The 24,014-nt window shown below is 44.5% G+C and overlaps 1 protein-coding gene across 1 annotated transcript in view; it reads left to right on the top strand.

The window, feature by feature from the left end:
- Positions 1 to 7,227, top strand: part of LOC147010667 (mannosyl-oligosaccharide 1,2-alpha-mannosidase IA-like) — a 506,989-nt gene extending 499,762 nt beyond the window's left edge. The window contains exons 9-12 of the mRNA XM_085860010.1: positions 1,315 to 1,570; positions 3,567 to 3,739; positions 5,400 to 5,515; positions 6,038 to 7,227. Coding sequence (XP_085716136.1) covers positions 1,315 to 1,570; positions 3,567 to 3,739; positions 5,400 to 5,515; positions 6,038 to 6,176 — 684 coding nt within the window. The 3' untranslated portion in view covers positions 6,177 to 7,227. The remainder of the gene's footprint in view (positions 1 to 1,314; positions 1,571 to 3,566; positions 3,740 to 5,399; positions 5,516 to 6,037) is intronic.
- The last annotated feature ends 16,787 nt before the right edge of the window (positions 7,228 to 24,014 follow it).

Raw genomic sequence — 24,014 nt, 5'->3', positions numbered from 1 at the left:
GGCAATAACATGCACTGCAAGGCTGGCAATAACATGCACTACAAGACTGGCAATAACATGCACTGCAAGGCTGGCAATAACATGCACTACAAGGCTGGCAATAACATGCACTACAAGGCTGGCAATAACATGCACTGCAAGGCTGGCAATAACATGCACTGCAAGGCTGGCAATAACATGCACTACAAGGCTGGCAATAACATGCACTACAAGGCTGGCAATAACATGCACTGCAAGGCTGGCAATAACATGCACTGCAAGGCTGGCAATAACATGCACTGCAAGGCTGGCAATAACATGCACTACAAGACTGGCAATAAAACACCCTTCAAGGCTGGCAATAACATGCACTACAAGACTGGCAATAACATGCACTGCAAGGCTGGCAATAACATGCACTGCAAGGCTGGCAATAACATGCACTGCAAGGCTGGCAATAACATGCACTGCAAGGCTGGCAATAACATGCACTACAAGACTGGCAATAAAACACCCTTCAAGGCTGGCAATAACATGCACTACAAGACTGGCAATAACATGCACTGCAAGGCTGGCAATAACATGCACTACAAGGCTGGCAATAACATGCACTACAAGGCTGGCAATAACATGCACTACAAGGCTGGCAATAACATGCACTGCAAGGCTGGCAATAACATGCACTGCAAGGCTGGCAATAACATGCACTGCAAGGCTGACAATAACATGCACTGCATGGCTGGCAATAACATGCACTACAAGGCTGGCAATAACATGCACTGCAAGGGTAGCAATAACATGCACTGCAAGGCTGATAATAACATGCACTGCAAGGCTGACAATATTACACTGCAATGCTGGCAATAATACTGCAAGACCAGCAATAGCACACACTGCAAGGCTGGCAATAACATGCACTGCAAGACTGACAATAACATGCACCGCAAGGCTGGCAGTAGCACACACTGCAAGGCTGGCAATAACACACACTACAAGACTGGCAATAATACTTCCTACAAAGCCGGAAATTAAACACGTATTACAAGGATGGCAAAAACGTGCCCAACATAGCTAACAACACATTCTACAAGGCCAGCACTAACACGCCCTTACGAAGCCAGTAATGACATACCACAAGTTTGGCAGTAACACGTGCAGCATGACGGGCAGCAACACATCTTATGAGGCCGGCGTTAACACATACAGCCGCCGGCCTAGTTGCACATAGTACCAATGCCCTTGGAACTTGCACTACCACCAGCAATGTTGCATGCACATGATACTGTATGATGGCGTTTGAGCCAGTATGCTATGTTTCAATACCACTCTCGTCAGGCTATTCTCAAGCACCTTCTGCGTCGAACACCTGGCGGTTTGACCTTCATCGGAGAGTGGAAAAATGGTTTTGTGGAGCGCAAAATGGGTCACTTGGCGTGCTTTGCTGGAGGGATGCTGGCGTTGGGAGTAGACAGCACGCCCGAGGAGCTTACGGCAGACGGCAGCCAAGCAGGAGAAGCCTCGGAGCCCAAAAACCATCTGGAGATGGCGGCCAAGATTGCGCATACATGTCATGAATCGTACGACCGTGCAGGTCAGTGGAAGGGGGGGCGCAGTGGAGAAGAGGGTTGGGGCATCTTTTTACCCTACGATGACTCACTTAAAATGTGAGTTAGAGGAAGACACGAACAAACCTGACAATAAGCATTACAAAGAAGACTTCAACCAAGCTTCATTAACATCCCACCATCAGTGTTGGTGATTCGGTTACAAATGCTTCTGAACGAAGAAAAAGATTGGCAGACTGACAGATGATGTCCTACACGGCATTGGGCCCATAGGACATAGTTCAGGACTTGAGGTTCTGTAAAATTGATTTGATGGGAACAGCTTCAATGCCAAAACAAATCAGGGTTTGGGGCAAACTACGGGAGTTAATCGACTACAAGGAAATATGAAGGGAGGTTGGCAGAAGGAGGGGGAAGGGTGCGATAAGGAGAGGGGTTCTGCAATTGTGCAATTTTGCATTCGTAGTACATAGATGGACCTTTAGGAAATGCACAAAGTGACGGAGAAGTAGATGTAGACGACTGATGTAAACAAATTCACTTGAACTTGAAATTATAAGAATTCTACACGAATCATACATAGCGTATGACTGACAAAACATGAGCAGATAACAATGGACCCCGAACGATTCTTCATGAAACAGTGTCCTCTGATAAGAGAGACAAGGGGATGAATGTGTGCTGAAGAGATGCCGTGCAGGTGGGATGGAGTGTGTTCGCTCCGATGTAAATGGACGTCGTTCGGACTGGATCTTTTCCACTGAGAAATGAGCAGTGATGACGCGGCTTGCACCTGACACAACACCTTAACGTCTCGCATATTATTTATTTGTTTAAATGACATGCAGGTGGAACTTCTTGGAGTGTGCTATTATGATCAAAAAAGGGAATTTCTTCTCTTGCACAAAACCTTACAATGACAATAAAGTTGGAAGCAGGAATTTGAGATTTATCCAGAATATTAGCTTAAGATTTAAAGTGAGTTGGACGCAGGATGCCCCGAATAGGAAAGGTGAGGCAAGATGCGCATGGTTGGAAAGTTAGGGCAATATAGGGCCTGGTGAGAAAATTGGGGCAAGATGTCCCTGGTAGGAGAGAGAGATGGAGCAGGATGCCCATGGCATGAAAATTGAAGCAAGATGCCCTTGGTCCAAAAGATGTGGCAAGATGCCCCCCAGTAACAATGGTGGGTAAGATCCCCTTGCAGTAAAAATGGAACAATGTGTCCATTGTTTGAAAGGTGGAGCAAAATCCCCTGGCAAGGATAGTCATCCCAATTTGCCAGTATTTAGTTTTCACTTACCTTTAACATGTAATGTGTACAAAGGAATCTGCAGCCAATTTGTTTTTTGGCCTCCAGAGGGCAGCAGCGCTCAGTGTAACCGATGAAGAGCGCGTGAACGTCCCAGGGATGTCTGCACGTTTTGCTGAATTATTGCCAGTTTTGTCGATGAGATGTACATTCAGCACGACCTCAGGAACAATATTATTAAGAGCTCATGATCATTGTACCGATATGACGTCACCACTGGCACAAATCCATGCACGCTTCAATCCTTAAATGACCCAAGGTCACCGATAAACCACTCTGTTATTGGGATGTGGCCTTTGACCTGTGCGGCACCATTGTGGAAATGTTTAAACACATTGTGTGAATCTTTTAAATGGCTTTAGATTGCAGTTAAAAAGAACATGTGGGCCTCAACCTTGAGCACATTGGCAATAGTGTTATTTTAATTAATAATAATAATAATTATTATTATATGTTAATTAATACCTCCTGTTAAAAAAAATACAATAATAATACTGACTCCTTGCTAGAAACCTGTCATTTTCGCATTTATTTAATTCCTATCGAGTAAGTTTTCCTGACCTTTATCACAGTGAGGTCACAATACCAATTGTGTTACTGTGTTGATGACAATCACACAGCTTGTTAGTGAAAGGCCTTTCTTATTGCCGTGTTGCTGTGAAACGCGGAATAAAATGTGTTCTCATTACATCTGCGGACTCCGTGTGCAGCTGTGAAACTGGGTCCTGAAATTTTCCGCTTCGATGGAGCGGCTGAGGCAGTGGGGACGCGCCACGTTGAGAAGTACTACATCCTTCGGCCGGAGGTCGTTGAAACTTATTTCTACCTCTGGCGCATCACAAAGGATCCCAAGTATCGTGAATGGGGCTGGGAAGCTGTCCAGGTGGGGGGTTATTTATTTATTTATTTTTGTATACAAAGTCCAGGCTCATGGAAGATATAGAATGCAGAATGGATCAGGATGCAACATAACAAAATGAAACACGGAGAGAGAAGGGGGAAATGCCGAACAACTAATGGGTGTTGGGTGGAAATTGGGGTGGGGAGGATGGATGGACAAAATGGATTCGGAAGCAGACTCCCAGGAAGGGAAAACTGGAAATTTGGAAGGAGGTGGGCTTGAGGGTGAGGGGGGTTGTCTGCGGTAGAAAATGTCATGGTTTTGGATTGGGGACGACCTATGATGGTGGTGCACAGCTGTCTTGAAGACTTGGAGGGAAGAATGAAATTAAAGAAGATGTGAAAGTTGGTTCCGCAGATGGGGAAAAAATAGGAATGAATGAGTGGAGGTGAGCAGTTTTCCTGGATTTAAGGAGTTTCACCAGAAAGGGGTTGATGGTGGACCATGTGAATTCTGCATAAACCTGAAGGGGACAAAGAACAGATGGTGCAAGACCAGATAGGAGGTGGTATAAGACTGAGAGACCACCGACTTCTCTGCGATGGCAGTGTTCGGCCCATAGACTCAGCTTCATCGTGGGATATTCCAATAATCTTGAAAGCCTTGGCTTCCATGGCTTCATGCTCAGCAAGATCTGAGGAAGGGGAGCCAGATCAGAGGGGAGAGAAGTACTCCTTCAAGGCTCATCCAAATCTTTAACTTTTTGAAAATTAATTAATTAATTAATCAATCAAAAAAAATTTAATCGATTAATTGATTCATCAATAAATCAAAAGTACCCTTTATAGCCAAATCACTTGGTCACTGTTTTTTCCTAAATATCAGCTTCTGAGCTCAAAGGATGGCTGAGATATCACCCAGACAAACAAACAAACAAGAAAACAAAAGGAGTGAAAACTGAGTGTGCCCTTTCGGCGTGCCGAAGGCGATGACATCGGGCAGTGCCTGGAGATGGAATAGGGAGTGGTGGTGTACACTAAATGGAAGATGAATAAGATACCTTAACAAAGGAGTAAGGTGTGAAAAAAAGATGTGAGAAATTGGTCATATTTTAGTCGTGCACCCTATCTGGCTCTTCCCCTGCTGGTCCACTCCCCAGCTCTCATTGTCCTTCTACCATAGTGGCAAACCAACTTGCTGTGCACCTGCCTCAGATGATAATTGTCCTTTGTGCACCGATGTTATACATTTTACCACCGCAGATATAAATGTCCATCATCTGTGGATCAGCAGTGTTCTCACAGCATCAGTGATTTTCGCTCTTGTTCAGGCCTCTCAAAGCATCCACACTGGCCCAGTTGCTTTGTCCGATGGCCAGCAGATATTGCCTTTGTCGTATGGTCACTGATGACCAGTGAAACACAGAAGGATATCTGGTGGGGGGGGGGGGCACACACGTCATCTAATGCTGCGTTGTTATTCACGGACCGGTAAAACAGGCATGGCCATGTAAGGCAGGTGGCAGCATGATGGAGGTCATTGAACTTATTGATATGAGCATCATATTTTGTCTACAGTAAAAGTTTCCATTCAAGACCATGACCACAATAACGTAGCTTGAGATCTCGAGTATTGTTTACCAATCTGCCGAGGCACTCGAGTATTATTGAGTGAAATGAAATCTGGTCCATTATGTCTGCAGGCCTTGGAGAGGAACTGCAGAGTTCAAGGTGGCTACTCCGGAATCCGTGATGTTTACTCGTCCGTGCCGAGCCACGACGACGTACAGCAGAGCTTCTTCCTCGCCGAAACCCTGAAGTGAGGCCCGTGGCTCCCACCCTTACCCCCCTCGAGCCAAATGGGATGATAAAAGCATGCAGTTATTCAAAACGTCATTATCTTAGCAATAAATCTCGGCCACAGTGCATGAACAGCTTCATTTATCACAAGTTTATTCCCTGGCAAAGATAGTTGTAACCGATTTTCCTGGCTTTATAGGCCACAGTGGCACGATGCCCTAGCTTACCCCTCAAGTGTTTTTACCTGAGGATTACAACTTCATTAAAACGATGATAAATGGCATCCCAGTGCCTCCCTAGGCTTATGTCAGGCCATAGGTCTGGGGATTGTTCCAAGTTTTAATTCCCCGATGTCTGTGACCGGCTGTGGAGACATGATAATTTGCTCACGTGCAGACCAAAGTACCACGATGGAAGGCCTGCCAGTCTGGCTAACAATCTCTTTGTTTACCCAGCTCAAAGCATTGCCAGATTCACTGATCTTCATGTACACTTCTCTAAGGAATACCTCTATTGCCTGTGTTGTCCGTTGCCCTTGCAGGTATCTCTACCTTTTGTTTTCTGACGACTCTGTTCTGCCGCTGGACCAATGGGTGTTCAGTACGGAGGCTCACCCTCTGCCAGTGATTCCCCGTACAGTGAATGCCACGAAACAGGAACCCAGCCTCGTAAGCAGCTGAGCTGACTTTGTTCTACCGGCCTCTTTTCATACCTTCCATATTTTCTACCTTTCTCGTCCCATGGGAGACCATTTCGGAAATATATGCTTCCCCATTTAGGTTCACAAGCATCAAAGTGCAGGGTTTTTGGGGTTAAATACGTTTAGATACACACCTCCGAAACCAGCTGGGCGGAGATTCCACCTGGTTATTTTGCCAGTCTATACTAGTTAGACAGCTGTGCGGGGTACTCCACCTCATTTGAATCATCTTCACCTCCACCAGACTGAAATGGCTTTGGAACTTATGACGATTATCTGGATGTCCACAATGCCCCCAGGACTCTTTCAGCCATTTGGACATTGCCATCTCACACAGGGGCCTAGCTTGGAATCACCTGGAAGTTGATCTTCCTGTTGAGGTTGCCTTGCCTGGTTGTTAAAAGCAGCCGCAAGTCAAGTTTGCTTTTTAACAATAACAAGAAGAAACCACCAGGTGAGCTTGAAGACCCTTTCTTGAAGCAGATGATTGCCACCCAGGTTATATCACCTGATGTGTCCTTGGGCAACAAGTGTTGCATAAAGTTCAACGGAAATGGAACAAACGTCAATACAAAGAGGAAGCTTTTTAAACTTTTTGAAACTTTTCCACCATGTGGGAAATAATTAGCAGGTTCGATTGCGAATGCTTCTTGTGCCGAAAGAATCAGGAAAACCGTCGACATGGAAAAGATTTGCCATCTATCACCGCGTGATTAAAAGATATCAAAGTCAATCAAACTGCACACACGGTTCAGTCGGTTTTGCTACATGCGGTCGTGTTAAATATCGCTCATTTGAACTGGGCCAACCACACACCAAGGCATCAGGACCGCTGGCGCCGGTACTTTGCATGCACAGCACGACTTGGACGGATACTTCTTGCTTCCATGCCCGTGCAAAGCTCAATGCACTATTTATGCCGATTAATTTAAGGAATGCTTGTTTTTATTTTATTTTGGGAACCCCATTGTACGTAACCTGTAAATTGTGTAAATATCTCAATGATGATTAAAAGATTTTGAGAAAATTAATGCTTGTGCCTTTTTTCTTTTTGTGAACGACACTCCACATATCACATGTCAAAAAGCAATATCTTTAACCCTCGTACATTCTCATGCACGTCTGCTACCATTTCTCTCCATTTCTACCGCAATCATAATCTCTTTCATTCCTACATACCTCCAATTTCCATCCATCCATCCATACATACAAACATGGGGAGCATGCACTACAACGAGTCGCTGCATTCACTTTCCGCTGGTACTCCAGGGGCCTCTGTCTGGCCATCCCCCAGGCTGATGCCTGGTCCATCCCCATCTCCCAGGGACAGGGCATTCCAGGTGCCCACCTGAAGGGACCGTCTCAGGTTAACCCGAGGAGACCGCCTCGTGAACAACACCTCCGTATCACCCCAACACACACTTCAGTGTGTTTCGCGGAGTGAAGTGATTTGTGGTGGTCTGAGTGCAAATCCTGCAACCAACCTCCTAGGAAAGGTAACCATCCGCAGGAGGATGTCTGCAGAAGCAATTGGCACCAGATATGGATGGCAGTTGGCTCACGAGGAGCTCCTCCACCCTTTAGCAGGTTTTGTGTTTAATCATGCTGGGTGTCCATGTCCATACATCATCTATACACTGCCATGCAAAAGTTTTATACACATTTAGGAGTTATAATAGAAGATGTTATGAGCATCAACAATTTACTCAAAGATTCCACTTGTATTTTCTGCAATTATAACAACATTGACTGTTATTCATACAGTTTAGATTGGGTGAGAAGAAACCAAGCTTGTCATTCAGCAATCTTTCAATCACATTGATCAAAATCTGCAAAAGCTTGTGATCACAACTGAACTTAAACTATAATATATATATATATATATATATATATATATATATATATATATATATATATATATATATATATATATATATATATATATATATATATATATATATATATACATACATATATATATATATATATAGTTACGAATTCTCGCCCGCCGGCGTGCGAACAGCTGCGTTTAGCCGAATCTCGGCCGTACGCCCACCGGACGGACAATTCAGTCGTGACTTTCCGGAACAACGCCGAAAACCAGTCGCGGGTGTGCTCCAAGCACACCACAACCTTGTCCGCACTCTACCCGCGCTACAGGGTCCGATCGCCAAATAATCGATTTACCTAATTATTCGCGCGGGTAGATTACCGAGAGATTGTACCTCAGCGAGGCCCGCTTGGACACGAGCCGCTAAAGCAGCTCGCTCCGTTTTGGGATAACCGAGCGGGGTATTATCGCGAGGCCTCGCTGGACCCGATTCTATTATCGGCTATTAAAAAGCCCGCTATTATTCCGAAATGCAATACGGCAGTTCAATGGAGGGAAAATGACGTGACGAACAGGTAAACATTCAAACAAGCACATTTATTCACACACGTATGCAGTCAGGTATTCATGCAGGCACGTATACAAGCATGCACATACAGAATTATACAGCCAACAAAAACAATGCAAAGAAACTACGACCGTTTATTTATTCTTTACACACTTATACACAAGTCCTATAAAGGTCAGAGCGGTCCCTTTGCCTTTCTCTCCGCCTCGCCCTCGTCGACATCGCCACGACCCACCTCCTGCAATCTGGACTCTGCCCCTTCTCCACTCAAGCCCCTCCTTCATGCCCACGGTCTCCACACGTGCTGCTGAAGCCAGAGACGATGCGCCAGCCGCCGGGTACCACACCACGGAGTCCCCCCTGCCCCCCGAAGCGTATTGGTGGCGCGTTCGTACAATCAAGTACAAAGGTACCGAAATCGTAGCCTCAACTCCTCTCCCTTCTTGTTTCAATACTCCTTCTTCATTGGGTTGTGTGTGTGTGTGTGTGTGTGTGTGTGTGTGTGTGTGTGTGTGTGTGTGTGTGTGTGTGTGTGTGTGTGTGTGTGTGTGTGTGTGTGTATGTGTGTGTCCTGGCACTTGTCTGTTTAAGTAAGACTGCAGAAGATCGTTATTGTTATCATTATTATTGTTATTATTTTCGCGTTAAGTCTGCTTTGTGTCCGCTTTTGTAAGTAGCTTGTTATTTGCTGCACCACACCTCTCTCTCCCCTATCTCTGCACAACACACCCCAATAAATCTCGATCGTGCCTCATACCTTTCCTCGCCCATTGTTAATAAATTATTATTAGAAATGTTCCCCGCTCTTTTTTGTGGTTTCTTTCATTGATCCAGCATTGTCTGAATCCTATCTTAGCCGGGACTTTATTCCCAACAACCCGTTCCTTTTAGCCGGTACGTCCTTGGCAGTGTCGCTCGGCTACATCCGATCCGGTAGAGTGATCCGGTTCGGACAAGGCATACCGAGGGCGTCTTCCCCAGTAATTAAATCACATGGTTATTTTTAGGTAACCGGATTAACTAGACTGAGGACCCTAAGTCACGTGGTTGAGTTATTGGCGTCCACGGTTGGTTAAGCAACCCGCCACATCACAGAATTTTCTGTGTGCGACGGCCTACAATTCCCGGGAGTCTGGTGGGAGCCAAGATAGCTTCCCCCACCTAGTGGTCTTCTCACCCGACCCCCGTCCCGCAACAATATATATATATATATATATATATATGAGCAGCTAATATGAAGTGTTGTAGTAGCGAATCCATCACATTTACCAATCAAATCTAATTGATGATTCATTGTCATGTGTTCATTGTCCTTAACATCAGGTGTTCCTCTCTACAAATCCCATATATATAAATCTCATTCCAACCACTCACTGACTCACTGACTGACAGATATTAATGTTTGGTACCTTCCGGGTGACACAGAAAGCTGAAATTTACTGTGCCGCCAAACATCGAAGCTGATACACTGGGACAAATCACAGAACCATTGGGAAATGTCCACAAATGAAAATAGAAATAATTTTTTTTTTTTAATTAAAAACGCAGGTGAGCGACCCGAGACAATGGGGAAGCACGTTATTGTTCGTTATTGCTTACAATATGTAAGCATACCCCTCCAGTATCCCATAAAGCTAAAAGCCCACTTTTTGTTCTGCAGAATCCACATCTATCAGGAGGAACTGTTAGCTTAAAATAAAATGTCTAAAATTTCAGTAGAAGATTGACATAGAATTGTGTTTCTGCAAAAAGAAGGAAACATTGAGTGAAATAGCTCGCATCACTCGATTTTCAAGGTGTGGTATCTGAAGCACAAACAACAAGTACAGAGAAACATAATCTGTGATTGACAAACCAAGGGCTGGAAGACCCAAAAATCTGTCTAACAAGGATGAACAATACTTGAAGATCATATATTTAAGGAATAGAAAGAAAACAAGCGTTGAATTGATAATGTAACTGACAGAAAGCTCAGGTGTCGTTTTCCATCAACCAACAGTTCAAATGTCACTTTTGAAATCAGGACTTTAAGGATATGTTGCAGGAAGAAAACCTTTCTAAAGAAAGGGGTACAAGACAAAAAAGCTAAAATAGCACAAGAAAACAGAAAAAACGGACTATAGAACAATAGCCAGTGGCATTTTGGACAGACTATTCAAAGTTTCAGTTATTTCAACCTAAACAAGGACAGTATGTGAGATGAGGAAAATCTGAAACTTGTTAAAAGCTTTACTTAGTGGTGGTCGTATGGCAGCTTAGCTGCCGGGGTAGCTATCATTTCTTGAAGTGCGACTGTGTCGTTGATGCAGTGCCCCTCTACCAGTACACACACTGGAACTGGTATTCATTTCACCGACCTCGGAAGGATGACAGGCTGAGTCAACCCCCTGGTGTATTAATTCAGCAGCTGACAGGGCTTGAACTCAGGACCCTAGGATCCCAAGCCACCACCCTAACCACTGAGCCAACACCAGGCGACAGCTTTGCTTGAAGCCAAAGATTAAGCCTGTAGGAAGTTCAAGTCATGTTTGTGGGTACGTATCCTCAAGTGGTGTTGGAAGGTCAGGTCAGGTATGGGAGCATGTGCCAGAACAGCACGTCGCAGCGTCCACTTTCCGCCGGTACTCCAGGGGCCTCCGTCTGGCCATCCCCCAGGCAGATGCCAGGCCCATCCCCATCTCCTTGAGATGATGGTCAACCTGTTGCAACCATGAGGCACGTGGTCGACCCACTGGCCTCCTCCACTCATGAGACTCCCTCGCTGAGAGAATCTGGTGAGCAGGATCAGAGTCAGGAAAACGAGCCACATGTCCATACAGCCGCAACTGACGCTCACGGACTATGCAGGTAACAAATCTCATCCGAGTCTCTCTCAGCAACCGCTCGTTGGACACAAAATCCGACCAGCGATAGCCAAGGATTCTCCGAAGAGACCTGGTACCAAAGGAATTAAGTCTCCGTCTCAGATCCTTGGTCAGAGTCCAAGTCTCGCACCCATAGAGCAAGATGTTCGGTTCGGCATGGATGCCACAGATCCCTGGAGCTTTGCCCCGTTTCAACTGGTTCACCGCAGCCCGTGTTTCCACAAGCGTAGGTGGACCACAGTTGATTCGAGGGTCAGCAACAGGGATTGTAACACCCTTGACGTCCAACTCGACAGCTGGGGGATCAGCCTGGTACAACCGCTCAAAGTAACGGGCCCAGCGGGCCTTCACTTCAGACTCCTCTGTCAAGAGCCTACCACTCTCTGCTCGAACTGTAGTGATCCGAGGGATGGGCTTGGATGAACGTAATGCGCGAATTCCCCTGTAAGCGGGACGAGAATCACCTGTCCACAGGTGATGTTCTACCCCCTCACAGATTCCTCGCACATAGGCCTCCTTGTCCACCCTCAGTGCACGTACAGTTTTACGCCTCAGCTCCCTGAACAGCTCAGCTCTGCCATTCAGCCTGGCCCTGCGACTCTGGTCAATGGTATCCAGTGTCCCTTGAGAGACAAAATTCTTCTTTGCCCTGCGGTGAGCTCCAAGGCATCCACCGGCAACATCAAGGACGGTGGTCTTGAAGGCGCTCCACAACTCTTCAGGACCCCCCAAAGCACCCAGACCCCCCAAGTGTCCACTCAGCCTGTTCGCAAACTCCTCAGTTACTCTCTCATCCCTGAGCTTGGCAACATCCAGCCTCGGCTGGGATGGTACCATTCTCCAGGATTTAAGGTGCAGCTTTAGAGTTGCTACAACAAGCCTGTGGTCAGTATTGAGGAACTGAGCACTCCGGTAGACCCTGCAGTTCTGGATCATCCTCCAACGACTGTCAATGAGGACATGGTCAATCTCCTTTGCCACACCGCCAGCGTTGGAATACCAAGTCCAGCGATGAGCTTGTGGGCGCTGAAACCATGAACCAGCCACGCTAAGTCCATGATTTCTTGCAAAGTCAAGGAACTTAGTGCTATTCTGGTTCATAGTTCCTGACCCATGGGGACCAACACACACCTCATAACCGTCCCTATCAGTTCCAGTCGATGCATTGAAATCCCCCAAGACTAGAAGTGTATCTTGTCTGGGGCACTGATCAACCACAGACTTGAGCGTGGCGTAGAATGCATCCTTCACGGTGAGATCACTCGCCTCAGTCGGAGCATAAACAGAGACCAGGGAAATGACACCTAAGGAGTGACGAATCCTTAATCTCATAATACGCTCGTTGACCGGTGTTACCTCAATTATCATTGGGGTCAGCTTATTGGACACAGCTACAGCAACTCCTTGGGTATGGTAACCATCAGAGCGACCAGACCAATAGTAGGTGTAACCACCCACCATTATCTTGCCGCAATCCGGTCTCCGAACCTCAGAGAGAGCTGCAATCCCGATGTCCAAACGCTTGAGCTCAGATGATAACAGAGACAGGTGATCATCCTCTCTTAGGGATAGGACATTCCAGGCACCCACCCGAAGGGACCGCCTCAGGTTAACCCAAGGAGACCGCCGTCTGGTGGACGACACCTCAGCACCACTCCGACACACTCTCCCGCAATCTGACCCAGGGATGTTACCCCGTGGTTTCCCTCCTATCAAAGATTGGGGGTCCCGAAGGCTTTGCCCCAATCCCGTCATCCGGTGAGCTGCCCTGCGAAGGGAAGCTGCACAGGAGGTACTCCCACAGAGTGGGTTTTCAGATTTTTTTGCGTTTTTGCGTTTTGCGGAATGAAGGGTTTTTACGGTGGACAGAGTGCAAATCCTGCCACCAACCTCCTAATAAGAAGTGACCCAACTGCAGGAGGACGTCCGCAGACACAGTTGGGCACTAGATATGGATGGCCGTTGGGTCACAAGGAGCTCCTCCGCCCTTTGACAGGTTTTGTTTTTAATCCTGCTGGGTGTCCATATCCAAACACCCTCCTCACCAGAAAACCTGGTGGGGGAGACGGTTTAGTCGCCGACAACCCGACCATGGAACAGGTTAGTACAGGTTTACATGGTATCTGTAGCAGGTCACAGATCGAACCTGACCTGACATCAGGTGTTGGAAAATAACTGAAAATTGATGGTGTATTGACTGCAATGAGGTACAAACAAATTTGAATGCACCATGCCATCCCCTGGGCGTGGGATCCGAGGGTTCTGAGTTCAAATCCTGCTCGACCGTTGAATTAATACAAGGTGGAGTCGACTCAGCTTGTCATCCTTCTGAGGTCGTCAAAATGAGTAAAAGCTTGTTGGGATGATTGAGCCATTTGAATATACTGTGTCGGAGTGGCGACCAATCCAGGATTGTCCCCAATAGCCCAGGAGACTGCTTCGACAGCACCAACGCTCTGTACAGAGTATGGTCCCAATGGATGGATGGATGCCATCCCCAGTGGTGCAAGAACCATTGGTCTAAACCTCATCTTACAGGAAGATAATAGCCTGGTGTTGGCTTCGTGGTTCGGGTGGCGGCTTCGGATCCTAGGCTCCTGAGTTCAAGCCCCGTTGGCCGCTGAATTAATATACACTAGGAGGTTGACTCAGCCTGTCATCCTTCCGAGGTCAGCTAAATGAGTACCAGTGTACTTGGAAGGGGAACACTGCATCAGCGGCATGGCCGCGTCCCAACCAGTGATGCAATCAGCAGCCACAGGCTGCACTCGATAGAGAGAGGCAGATAATGATCCAAAACACTCAGCTTGAATAATTTTAACCTATTTGCAAATTCTGGAATATTTGGACAAAGAAAAGTAAAAAAGAATCCCGGCAACTGAGATGATCTTTGGAAGGTTTTGGACGAAGCGTGGAACACCATTCCACAAGAGTTTACAACACTGTTGGTTGAACGTGTCCCGAGAAGAATTTCAATGGTTTTGAAGGAAAATGGTGAACATACTCAGTACTAGTTCATATCAAGGTATATTGTGTATAAATTTGGTTCTTGCATTAAGTGTTTTTTTTTTTTTTCATAAACGTGTATTTGCATTAAATACAAAGTTTTAGTTACGTCTGACACTAGTGGATGGAGGTTATATTTTCACCCTGTTTGTCTGTGAGCAGAATATCTCAAAAATTCGGATGAAATTTGGTGGATAGGTTGGGTGGTGCCACAAGAACAAATTGATTAGATTTTGTGAAGATCCGGATTCGGATACGAGAATTTAAAAAGTGATTCTTCACCATTGAGTGCACAGAGGACTAAGAAACAATATATAGCAGGCTATCTCAAAAGTTTCTGCATGGATGTGGATAAAACTTGGTGGACAAGTTGGGTATGTGACAAGGACGAAATGATTCGATGTTGGTGAAGATCTGTTTGTTTTGATGAATATTGAAGGATAGAGTAAGGTCAAATTGCAAACTGCAGTGTGTTATTGAAGGGACCAGCATCGTGAAAATTGAGCACTTTATTCTTCTTCAAAGTGGGTTGAGTAGGAATAAAGAGTGTGTGCAAGCCCCATCCTTGACTTTTGCCCAGGGCTAAAAGAATCACGAAGACCGCACCTGGCCATTCCAGTGACCCCGCACACGTGAAGTGAAAAGCGGGGTCAAGCAATTGGTTCATGTCGTGTCTGTCTGTTCATCTTATCAGTTTACGATCGAGGAACAACTTATTTAAATTGAGTTATATTTTGAGCACAAATCGAAAACATTAATCGGAAGACAAATCTGCCGTAGAGCAGCACTTTGTCTCTGAATTGGGGCTGATCACGTACGCGCAGAGAGGGTGATGTAACGCACACTGCGTAAAATGGTGGTAAAACCCAGAATTTATTTATTTATTGATACCACTTTTACAATCTTTATTTTATGTAAATTGAATTATATACTGTTGAACAAAATTTGCCTTCTTATTACATCCATCAACCTCCAGTTTTGCAGTTCTTGGACATGTCCTATAGGGTGATCTATAAGGATGGTGTATAAGACTGCTTCAACAGTGGTAAACTTCTGGAATTTTCTTAACAATCTTTACAATAATTGTTTTATTTAAATTGAAGTATGGTATATACCTCAACACTGCGTGTGGTAACATGTTCTCGGGACTCTCTAATTACCCTCGCTGAAGGAGAGGGTATTGCATTTAGGTCTGTTTGTTTGTTTGTCTGTCTGTCCGCACAGAACTTTCTTGTTTTTCTCTGCAACGGCTCGTCAGATTGATACTGTTACGGCCATGGGTACCGAGTGTCTTATGAGGGGGTTAATCCTCATTTCTCCTCGGAGGAGGCGGACTTGGGGCCACCGCTCACAATTCACTTCGTGGTATAGTGGGTTGCTTTACAACCAAGAATGCCACTCAGTTAACCACGAGTTCCAGTGTCCACCGTCTAATTTTCCATTTAACTGGAGGTCACGTGGCTTTCTGAACGGGGGACGCGCCCTCGACGATGCACCAATCTTATCTTGATTAGATCTTAATTAGGGCGGCCGAGCATCTACCGCTGGTGCATGCCGACTATGATGGGTTAATTGGTTTGGTAATTACCTCCCAGTCTATCTAGGTTCGGACAATGCTGGATCAATGGAAGGAAAGGACAAGCACGGACAGGTTGGAACATCAACAAGGAATTTATTTTAAAGAAAAAAAAATAAACAGAAGCACTTTTTATTTCTTTGTGGTGAAAAGAAATAAATTCAGATCAATCAAAATAAACTCAAGGAAATAAAGAATTAAACAGCCATTGATAGAAAAACAGACAAAGAGCAGATGCTTATCACTATGCCTTACTTCATGATTAAACAGGAGACAAGGGTACCCAGCAGTTCATTCAGGGTGGGGAAGGTAGAAGTCGTCATGCGTCAAGTAAAATGTCCTAAATTGTGTGAGCATGCCTTGGTCCGCTGCCAGCACCGTGTCTCACCGTGCACCCACTCGTAAACAGGCTCAAACACCAATCGACATCACGTCATCACCCCCAGGGACCAGGGACGCCAAGTATTAGGTACGAGCAGAACCAGCAGGAACGGTCCAACCGTCACCCACCGTCAGGAGCAACTGGCAGGAATTGTCATCAACTGACAGGAAAGCAGTCCTCCCGTCCTTTTTATAGGCGTCCAGTGTGGGTGGAGCCTCAAGCAGACTTCAACCAAATCCACCTTGCCTATTGGCGCATCGCTGCACGTGACCTCCAATCGTCAATCCCATGATCATTCCTTTCTCGTTCAGCCCAACACGAGCAAGAGACAGCCAGCAACCATAGAGCTGCCAAACGGGGATTCAAACGTTGATGGAATAAGGTGGATGTCAACGTAGGTGAAAGAGAGGTGGGTGTCGAACGTCAATGAAAGATCGGTGGGTGAGGTAAATGATCCACAGCCGTATTTGACCGTCAGAATAACCGTTCAGGAAAAGGCCGTGGTGTGCTTTATCAAATGTCCTGGAAGTCCAAAGTGTAAATAAATCGTCCACCTCTAAGCCAATGTGTCCCGATGGAAAGGGGGTAGAACGAGCCTCCGTTGGGCTAACAGCTATCTCTCGCCTACATGAACGTGTCGTAAAGAGAAAAAGGCCATCCCATATGAAAGGGAATCTGTTCTATATCCTTCTCCAATGCATCAAAAAGTTAAAATCCCACCAGACAAAGGGATGGGTCTATCCTGTATGTGCATTTATGGGAATATCTGTCTGAGGGCCTGAATGTTGTATGCATTAGTCGGATCCAATTTTAAAATCCATAACAATAATAAATTTTCACAAGAGGTGTGACTACTCATGTAGAATGGGGTAATCATAATTATGACATCATAGGTCACGTATTGTGGCAACTATGTTGGAAAAATGGAAAAAAAAAACTTTGGACCTCTGTATCTCTGAAACCGCATCAAGGAAAAAATTGAAACTTGGCACGTAGCAAGCACTTCTCATGGGGAATGAGTGCGATTTTCTATGACATCACAGGTGCCTTCGTTATGACGTCATAATTACATATGTAGAACGCCACATCTGATCAGTTTGATAATTTTTGAGGGTCATCTTGAGATAAAATGGTCCACAGAAAAAAATTTGATGATGTCATCGGCCACATGATTCGGCAGCCATATTGCTTTTTGTTTTTTTTTAAACCTTAAAAACCAATTTTAAAGTGGCTGAACACATCAAGGTGAAACTTTACACATATGACCGCCTATCTATGAGGAACCAAAGGTTCACACATATGATGTCACAGGTCACATGGTTTTGCAGCCATATTGGATTTACCCTGAAACCTATAAAAAAATATTCTCTGGAACGGCCTGATAAATTGAGGGCAAACTTCACACAAATGTTCCCCAAGCCAAGGGTGTACAAGTTTGGTAAGGAATAATTGAGAGGTCACATGGTTTGGCAGCCATATTGGATTGAAAAAAATATTAAATAATGTTTTCTCTTGAACTGCTTTATCAATCGACGTGAAACTTCACATTTATGATCTAATCGAGATGGGGAATACATATTTTATATTTCAACTTCATCGGACACATGGTCTGGCAGGAAGAATTATTTCTTTTTTTTTTGATATGGGTTCTTGTTTTTTAATTTCTTCTGTTTGATTTGAATTGAATATATTTTAATCTCATTTTGAATTCAACTGAATAATCATTAAAACCAAAAAAAAAACGTCATGGGTCAGGTGTCTGATCAAAGCGGGGTTGCATCAAAGTGGGACGTCTCAGTACCCAATCATCACTGCCAGCAATTATAAAGTGGCAGTTCTAATTATGTCTCTTATTAATGACGTCACACACCAGTCCACAAAGGCCACACAAAATACACCACACAAAAGCAGTCAGGGTGAAGGTCTGCAATCTCTGATTGCTCTTTTTCTTGTTTCCTTATGGATCAGAATAGAAAAATTCATAATATCTAATAAGACGTTTGCAGAGCACGGTATATCATGTGACACAATAATCCTTACTCTCATTCACAGTCCGGTGTTTGTTTGTGTGTCTCTTACTTGCCTGCCTGGCTGCCTGTCTGTTTGTTTGTTTGTTTGTTTGTGTGCAGGATATCTCAAAAAGTTATGGATGGATTTGGATGAAACAAGGTGGACAGGTTGGGTGTGTGACAAGGATGAATTTATTCGATTTTGTGAAGATCTGCATCCGGACGGAGGTATATACACTCGAACGAGTGCCATTCTAGTTACCTCTGCCTACCAAAGGTGGACTGAGGTTATGTTTTCACCCCTGTCTGTATTTGTTACTTGCGAAAAATCGAAGATTTAAAAAAATATATATTGGTTGGTCACACATGTTATAAATTGGCGAAAAAAAAATTTTTTTTTCAAGTATGTTGGTCTGTAGCATTTGTGTGTCTGTCTGTTTGTCACACGATTTTTCACCCTAGTTTTCAAGCAATCGTTCTGAATTTTTTTGAGTATGCAGGTGACTGGCCAAGGACAGGAATCGCTTATTTTTTTTTATTGAAGATTCGAATCCGAATCCAGATCTGATAATTTTTTAAGTGATTCTTCATCATTGAGAGAGAGAGGGCCAAAAACGATACATAGCACAATATCTCCAAAGGTTAGGGATGGATTCGGATGAAACTTGGTGGACATGTTGGGAGTGTGACAAGGACTAATTGATTCGATTTTGCTGAAGATCTGGATCTGGATATGAGAATTATTTAATTTTTACAGTGATTCTTCACCATTGAGAGAGAGAGGGCCAAAAACGATATCGTATTGTATAGCACGATATTTCAAAAAAATATTGGGACCAATGTGGATCAGACATTATTGTGGCGGAGGTATGCGCTCTCCCGAGTGCCCTTCTAGTTTTACTTTGTTTTCACACACCGTCATCACATTGTGTTTGTTCACTACATTTAAGGATTTATCCATTTGTGAGTGCACATCATCCTCAAGATGATGTGATGAAGGTTTCAAAAGAGTACAAAATAACTCATTTGCAATCCATCATCCAAACTCGACTTGAAATCGAAAGTGCAATGTCCGGATCTCCACCAGAGGGCAATGTTCACTTAAATTCGACCTGTAATACAATTTGTCACCAGAGAACATTGCCTTAAACTTTTACTGACAAAACCTCCCCACCCTGAGAACGACGGTACACGAACAACCTTCCACACTGGCAGGCAATACGGCCTTAGAGTAGTTATACCTGCAGTACATTATACAGCATACGTCCTTAAAGTATACCTGCAGAAGAGTTTTTCGGCAGAACAGACAGTGATAAGATTAGGAGCCATAGCTTGAGAGTAAAGAAGAGGAGAGTTAAGAGGGCTGTAAGGTAGGGGTCCTTCACTCAAAGAGTAGCAAATGCATGGAATGGTCTCCCTGTAAAGGTAGTAGCAGCAGCAGAATCAGTAGGCAAGTTTAAATTGGATTTAGATAGCTACCTGGAAGCATTGGGCATAGAGGGGTATAGGCATTGGTGCAACTGGGGGGAGGGGGGGCTCAGTGGCTAGATCACTTCTACACTTGAACACTTCCTCAACCACTTCTCAGACATGCATTTACCGGTCTTGCTCGAACTTGGCATACAGATAAAGCATGATTGCTGACATATACACGTCGTTTTATGTTTTTTGAGATCAGATCCAAGATGGCCGACTGGCAGATGTCTGACTCTCCCCCAAAATATATAAACATTGAATCCCTTTTGTGCGAAATTTAGCATTCCCACTCGAAAACGTCGTAACCCAATCGTACACAATCTTCCATGACACATGACCACTCAAGTCAGTTGCACGTACACATAAATATTGTAAATATGGGCTCGCCCTTTAACTCCGGACAACAAAATTACCAAAACCACGCGGGTCATGACATTTTATGTCTTTTTCTCCTCGTTTATATTGAATTATAAACTTGAACACTGGAGAACACAAATCGAACACAAATTAACTCTCCAGTTCAATCCGGTGTTGGTTCAGTGCATGCATGATGGGCCGATTGGCCTTCTCCTGTCTAATTTCCTTTTTATAATACAACCTTCCTGACCAGAGGGCGACATTAATTTAAATATAGGTTACAAAAAACAAAAACCTTTCCCATCATTAGGTGAGAGGACCTGAAAATTGTGTTGGCAAGATGGCCAAGACCCGTGGCATCTCGAGGAATGCACACTTGCCTCTCAGTTGTCTCGACTGAGTTCAAACCTTGGCCCAGCTTTCAAATCGTCTGTTATGACCTGAGCACACTTTCAGACTTATAGATGGTCGACCCCCTAACGTGTAGAGCAAGGCAACCATTGTAAGCATTATGCTGTACTGCTGAGCTCTAATGAGGGTGAAAGTGAAATACGTCTGCAACTCCAAATTTCTCTGCTTGAGGCTTGATTCACGCTGTGAGACACCCCTTGGGGTCGCAGCATCACATACATCGTGATTATGACGTCACAATGTTGCTCATTGTTGTGGAACGGATTTTTTTAAATCTTTTCTCCTTTGACTGCAAAACTGTATCCTCCTGGCCCTGGCTGTGTATAATAAGGTACAAGACAATGGGTCCATGTGGCAGACGACACTCGATCACAAATTGTGCAGCAATCGCTGCGATGAGACACTATTTATTTCCTCGCAATGCACCGTTTGGGGGTTTAAATGCCAAAGATAATGCAAACTAGGTCGGGATGGTCTCGTGAAAATATGTAAGGTCCATCCCGACAACCTATTTACCTTTTTTGATGTAATTTGCCAATGTGTTTTACAATGTTTACAGAAGGTGCATGCCAGATACGCATGCTGAGCCGGTTGTTGGTGCTCCTAAACAGGCATGCTGGAAACATTGCGGAGTTGGATGGGTGGGGCGAATAGGTAGAGGGTCCAGCTTTATATTGTTATTGTTGCGTACTTGTCGAGCTAGGGATGTGATTGCAAGATTGTTATGGCTGGATGGAAAATATTTTGTGGGAACACCAAGCTTTGTCAGAGTGCAATGCAAGGGTTTTTCGTTGTTGTTTTTTTTAACATTATATAGATACACCCATTGGCTGGACAGCTCGCCTGACTCCAGCCCAATAAAATCATGTGCTGCCATTGCATGAAGCAGCACAGATCGGCAGGCCTCAGGCCTGAGCCCTAGATTGTTGGTCCATGGCCCAGTAAAATTGAAATGATCCCAAATATACAACCACGATGTAGTTTTTTTTAGAGATTATTGTGGGTGCAATCTGTACCTCTCCCCACAACACATCACACACCTGAACACACATTCTCAACAGTTCTTGACGATTCACGTGGGATCAGGAAGGAAAAAGAAGAAGACTTCATTCAAGTTAATCACATGAAGTGAACATGTCCCATGTTTTCTGACTTTTTCATCGCAATCTATTTTCTTTTTAGGCCTACATCAAATGTTCTCACAATAAATCAACACCCCCCCCCCCCCCACTGAGCGAATAACATCACCTTCATTTGAGGCACTAAACTGAAAATACATAGAATGCTCGTTGCCATTCACTACACAAGGACCGCGGCGGAGCTATTGGGCGCCATCTTGGTTAGCACTCGATGCTGGGCGAAGGCGATTTCCGTCAGGTATTTGCATGTAATTTAGAATGAGAAATGTTTGTGTTTTTTTCACCTTTCGTGGGATAGTTTTTCAATGGTCAACATATCATAGTAACAACAACACTTTCCTTTTCACAATAAGGTTTGAGAACAAATATTGTTAATTTGGGGGTGTGAAGAACTCGGGCCATTCTAATGCAATTTATGAAGATGAAGTCTGCCCCATTTATTAGTCTCCTCTACTGGTTTCACCGAATGGGGCTATGTATAGGCTTGCTCTCCATCTGTCCGTCTGTCTGTCTAACCGTTCCACCTGTGCTTTTTCAGACTCCCCCCACCCCCATGTCCTTTAACACATTCAACTGAAATTTGGTACATTGCTTTACTCTGATAAGTTACAGAACAAGTTCGAGTTGCAGGGCGTTTGGTCAATTTTTCATGGAGTTATACCCTTTTTTATACTTCAAAAAGATCACATATTGTACATGGGTCAGTATTCAGCGGCCATAGCTCCACCCCACTGCTTTACACCCATTGGCTGGAAAGCTGGCCTGACTCCACCCAATCAAATTAGGCGCCGCCATTGCGTGAAGTAGCACGAATCAGCAGGCCTCGTGCTTCAGGCCTGGGTGTTAGTCCATGGCATACTGCAAATGGAACAAGAAAAAGAGCAATCACAGATTGCAGACCCTCACCAAGATTTGCTTTGTGTGGTGTGTTGTGTACTGGTGTGTTACGTAATTAATAAGAGACATAATCAGAAGTTCCACTTTATAACTGCTGGCAGTGATGACCGGGTACCAAGACGTCCCGCTTTGATTGGACACCTGACCCTGACCCTTGACGTTTTTCATTATTATTCAATTGAATTTAGAATGGGACAAGTCTGAAGACGACGATGGTTCACGAGCGGTATTTGACGATGTAGATTGTTTCAGAAGTCAAGGATGAGACAATGTGATAATGTTTGACCAAGTTATAAAAATGATCAACATGATGTGGTACGAGTGACGGATATTTGCTGCAAAATGTCGAAAAGCCGGTTTCGTTCAACAACTTTCAAAATTTACCTTTGCATGACCTTTAAAGGTCACAAAACAATGTTGTGGACATTAAAATAAGGAAACTGGATACGTGCTATAGCTTATTGGAGTTAGTTCATCGAAGAAGGTCGAAAACCCGGTTCGATTCCCACAACTTTGAAAATTTGACCTTTGTGGCCTTTAAAGGTCAAAGGTCAAGGATTATGACCTTTGGTGCAAAACTTCCTCTGGAACATTCCAGGAACAATATAACGTCATATAGGTTATATGGCATTTCGCACTCCTCGGATTATCCATACTTTGATGAAATCAGCGTAAAAACAAACTTGAAGGGGGCGCCACGGGCAAGGTGTTCGAGATAGAGAAAAATGGTTTGAAGACTTTAGGTGGGGAATGACCTCAAGATTATGCATAAAAAATATTGTCATCCTAGCTCTCAAAGTTTGGGTGGGGTTGGATGATTTTTATGTCAAAATTCGAAATTTTCTAAGTTTGTGACCTTGTGACCTTGACCTTGGGACGAAAATGAAAAATCGAGCTCCGTGGGGCTATGCAGGTGCCATTGGGCGAACCAAATACTGAAACCCCTGCCAGATTCGACAAACCCCTCGGAGAAGATGCAAATTGAAATCGGCTACCCCCTAAAAACACATGTTTTTTGGGCGTGCCTCTGCCCATAATGGGCGTACCATGCCCATTCTCAGGAAAACACAACGAGATCATGATGTAAACCTCCCACCAAAATTTTATCAGGATCGGATCAAAACCCACGGAGCTATGCTCGGGACAGACAGACAGACAGACAGACAGACAGACAGACAGACAGACACACAACAATAACGAATATAGTAGTCACTTATTTTTTTTTGTGAAAATATTTTTTCGTGAACCAATTAAAATTAATTCTATTCAACTCAAAGAGAAGACCAAATAGATACAGTCCTG

This window comes from Eptatretus burgeri, chromosome 16, assembly GCF_056783735.1.
Source record: "Eptatretus burgeri isolate ZD-2024b chromosome 16, Ebu_testis_v1, whole genome shotgun sequence".
NCBI lineage: Eukaryota > Metazoa > Chordata > Myxini > Myxiniformes > Myxinidae > Eptatretus > Eptatretus burgeri.
The sequence above is the reverse complement of the archived record's forward strand: the minus strand, read 5'-3'. Positions and strand labels throughout refer to the sequence as shown.